Source organism: Lactuca saligna, chromosome 4 (assembly GCF_052625555.1).
Source record: "Lactuca saligna cultivar CGN05327 chromosome 4, ASM5262555v1, whole genome shotgun sequence".
Taxonomy (NCBI): Eukaryota; Viridiplantae; Streptophyta; class Magnoliopsida; order Asterales; family Asteraceae; genus Lactuca; species Lactuca saligna.
Genome location: NC_136420.1, coordinates 14,078,368 through 14,082,224, shown reverse-complemented (window position 1 = coordinate 14,082,224; position 3,857 = coordinate 14,078,368). Strand labels below are relative to the sequence as shown.

At 34.8% G+C, this 3,857-nt stretch overlaps 1 protein-coding gene across 1 annotated transcript; it reads right to left on the bottom strand.

The window, feature by feature from the left end:
* Nucleotides 1–977: 977 nt before the first annotated feature.
* On the bottom strand, nucleotides 978–3,415 carry LOC145039304 (uncharacterized). The gene is made up of 5 exons (XM_078987371.1): nucleotides 2,774–3,415; nucleotides 2,383–2,722; nucleotides 2,061–2,243; nucleotides 1,729–1,772; nucleotides 978–1,646 (listed from the first exon to the last, which is right to left on the bottom strand). Exons 1-5 carry the CDS (start codon nucleotides 3,413–3,415, stop codon nucleotides 978–980), a joined length of 1,878 nt encoding a protein of 625 aa, XP_078843497.1.
* Nucleotides 3,416–3,857: the final 442 nt, after the last annotated feature.

Sequence of the window (3,857 nt, the reverse complement as noted above, 5' to 3'; positions counted from 1 at the left end):
TGCATTGAGGTCTACATTATTTGTTGAAGGAGCCGAGATATTATAAGGTGCTACATTTTTCACTTTTCGACCAACACCCCGTGTATGACCTCTCCTTTCTCCAAGTACACGAGCCAAACATTCTAGCTGTTTGACTTTTGATTCATCACCACCAACCTCGTCCAACATTTTCTTATATACTCATTTTCAATTTTAACCTACAACAACAACAACAAAAAAAAACAATAAAAGTACATCAGTTTTTATTTTATTTTATTTTATTTTATTTTATTTTATTTTATTTTTAAAACTAAAAATCGGCAGCATAACGACTATAAAGAAGACAACCAACATGTCCAACTATAATCAAGGTTGCAAAAAACGTTTGGTGTTACCTAGTCGGTGGACTGGGGTCAATGGATTAATCAACTAGACGGAGATTAATCGGGGAATTAATTGGGTACCATTAATTGCTAATTTGTTGAATTTTAAAAAATAAATATGACTAATATCATATCAAAGTTCGTAAATACCATTAATATTATAATAAAATAGGTTAATATGATTAATACAACACTAATCATGCCTCAAATAGTTTCCATTGAGATAAAACTTCTTCAAAATGTTAAAATTTCATCGTTTTATAATGTTTCACTCATTATGTATGCAGGGATTAATCGCTAGGCGCCCTCTAATCGGTCGAGTAGCGCCTAGAATTAATTGGAGATTAATCGGGACCTAGTCGGGATTTTTACAACAGTGACTATAATTAATAAGAACAATAACTATAAAATTTCAACATACCTATCTTAGCAATCTACTTTGGATATATTTAATCTTCTTTAATATAAGCAATATAGGTAATAATATAGAAACTTTTTACATACCCAATCTTGTTGTGCTCGCATGTTGCACCATCCACGACCTTCTTTATAGTGACTCTTCTTCCAACCCTCAATAGGAGCATCACTTGATTCACCAACTTCACCTAAAGTTGTCTACATTGGCAAATAGCCTAAGTCGGCGACCAAGTTAGAATGAAATGATTGATCATCCACAATAGGGGCAACACATCTCTCAACAACCACATTTGATTCACCAACATCACCTACGTCGAAGTTATAATCAGATGATTGAGTGTCATGTAAGACATCTACATCATTAACAAGTCTTAGACTTGGATGGTCCCAATGTTTTCGATGGTGAACGTCTTCCACAACTCTCCAATTATTGCTGTTTCGAGAAGGATCTTGAAGATAAAACCCTTGTTTCGCTTGTCTGGCTAAAATGTATTGGTCACCATCGTACCATGCATTGCCGACATACCATTCACGACTAATGTCAATAGAAATGGTACCGTTTTTTTCAACATATCGTCTTTTCCCCGATGTATTAAACCATTTGCAACGAAATAGAACAACCGAGTAACCACGTAAGTAATTCAACTGGATAATCTCCGCCAATTGACCATAAAAAGGTGTACCATCTTCTCCAACTGTAAAAACACCACTGATCTGAGTAGTACGTCGAAGCTCACGATCATATACTACAAATCTAACGTCATGGACTATGCAAGCAGTGTACAAAAACGCGTTCAACGGATCATGTGCCAATGCCTTTAATTCATTGGTACATTCATGAGACAAATTTCTTTTTAGACGATAGACCTAGAGAAAGATATAAGATTGATAACTTTTAATAATATTATACTTTAGATTTATATCTAATATATGTATAAAATATATCTACCTTATCACTGAACCATGAAGAAAATTTCGCTTTTACATCTCTTCCTAGATTTTTAGATGTAAATTCGTTGTATGTAAAGAAATGGTTCAAATTAATTTATCACACTACCTAAAAAGAAAATATAAAAAATAAAAATACTTACGATATATAGCCTTTAACTTCATCACAATTGTATAGTACAAACCAATGCAATGCTTTCGAGGCCTCTTTGGAAAGAGAAATGATTTTCTTCTTCGACATCGGATGACATTGTAATGAAAACACAGAAAACCGACTCTTCGGAATGCCAACATCTACATTTCTTTCGGGACGATTGAATTTGGTTTGTATACCATCAAGATACATGGAGCAGAATGTCAACGCTTCATCTGCAACATAACCTTCTGCTATTGAACCTTCAGGTCTTGCTTTGTTTCTTACATAAGCTTTTAACTTTTTCATGTATCTTTCAAAAGGATACATCCATCTCATATGTACAGGCCCTCTAAGAATAGCTTCTTCAGGTAAATGTAGAACTACATGAACCATTATATTGAAAAATGCTGGAGGATATATCTACTCCAGATTGCATAATATCTTGATCATTTCATTATGTGCTTTGTATATGTCTTTCACATCCAATGTCCGTGCATAATTTTTTTTTAAAGAATGTACAAAGGTCAATGATTGCTGTTGAAACATTCGCAGGCAAACCAGCTCGGACCCCTATTGGTAGCAGTCGTTGCATAAGGATGTGATAATCATGAGACTTTAACCTAATTATATTTGAATCATTAGGAAGCACCTTGTTCTTAAAGTTTGATCGAAAACCGTAAGGAAGGTTGACTCCTCTAATGAACTGACAGAAACGTTCTCGATCAGTTGGTTTGAAAGAATAATCTGGATGTGGCTGATTGATCTTGTTGTTATTGTTTTGTAGCCATAAATTGTCTCGAATACCCCAATTTTTCAAATCTTCTCTTGCTTTTTGTGTGTCTTTTGAGTTTTCATTCTTCTACAAAGTACCCACAAAATTCTTAGACACATTTATCTACATGTGCATAACATCCAGATTGTGTTTTAGTTCTATAGAAGACCAATAACTAAGCTCAAAGAAGATACTCCGTTTGGTCTGGTTTAACTCTGACTCTGTACGCTTTCTTTTCACACCCCCACCATAGCTAGGACGTTTCCCTGGAATACGATCCAGGAGACAGTCTAGTTGCTTTAATATTGCTGCATTACTGAATTGCCGGGGAGGCTTTCTCGACTCTTTTTTACCATTAAACAATAAACTCTCCCTCCATTTGTGCTTGCTATGCAAGAATCTTCTATGACCAACATAAGCTATCTTGTTGGTTATACGACATGAAGGTGTGTTTTTATTGCAGGTAGAACAAGCTTTATAACCTTGACCACTCCATCCAGACAAACTGCTACGAGCAGGATAATCGTTGATAGTCCATAATAGTGCTGCATGCATTGTAAATATAGTGTTGGTTGCTGCATCTCTCATTTGCACTCCTTCGTCCCATAACATTTTCAACTCGTCTACCAAAGGCCTCAAGAAAACATCAATGTCCTTCGCAGGTGATTTAGGGCCAGGAATTAGCAAAGTCAACATGAAAGAAGACTCTTTCATACATAACCATGGTGGGGTATTATACGTTGTCAATATTATCGACCACATACTATACGATTGATTCATGTTGCTAAATGGATTAAATGTTGGATTAGTGTCTAAGTCCATAACTATTTTGGTATGTACTTGACCCGCTGGTGCATGGTCCTTTTGGGTTGCCTTCACCAAAGCAACTTGATTGGAGAAATAAATAGAGAGAGAGGTTATTATGATTTATTAATATGTTATAAAAATAATATAGTAAAGGAGAAATCATATTTGTTTAATTAATATTGGTCAATAATTAATTAGGAATTAATTTTGTGATCAAGTGTAATTAATTAAACTAGAGGGGCTGAATTGTAATTATGTGATAGTTACAAAATAAGGTAAGGATTATCTTATTAATGGGTTGGACGATTCTAAGGTGATAAGGCCTTAGAATTCGACTAGGATAAGGGTTTCTAAGACTTATCTTATGGTTACTTGGTGGGCAAGCAACTAGATAAGGATAAGGACTAAAACCCTA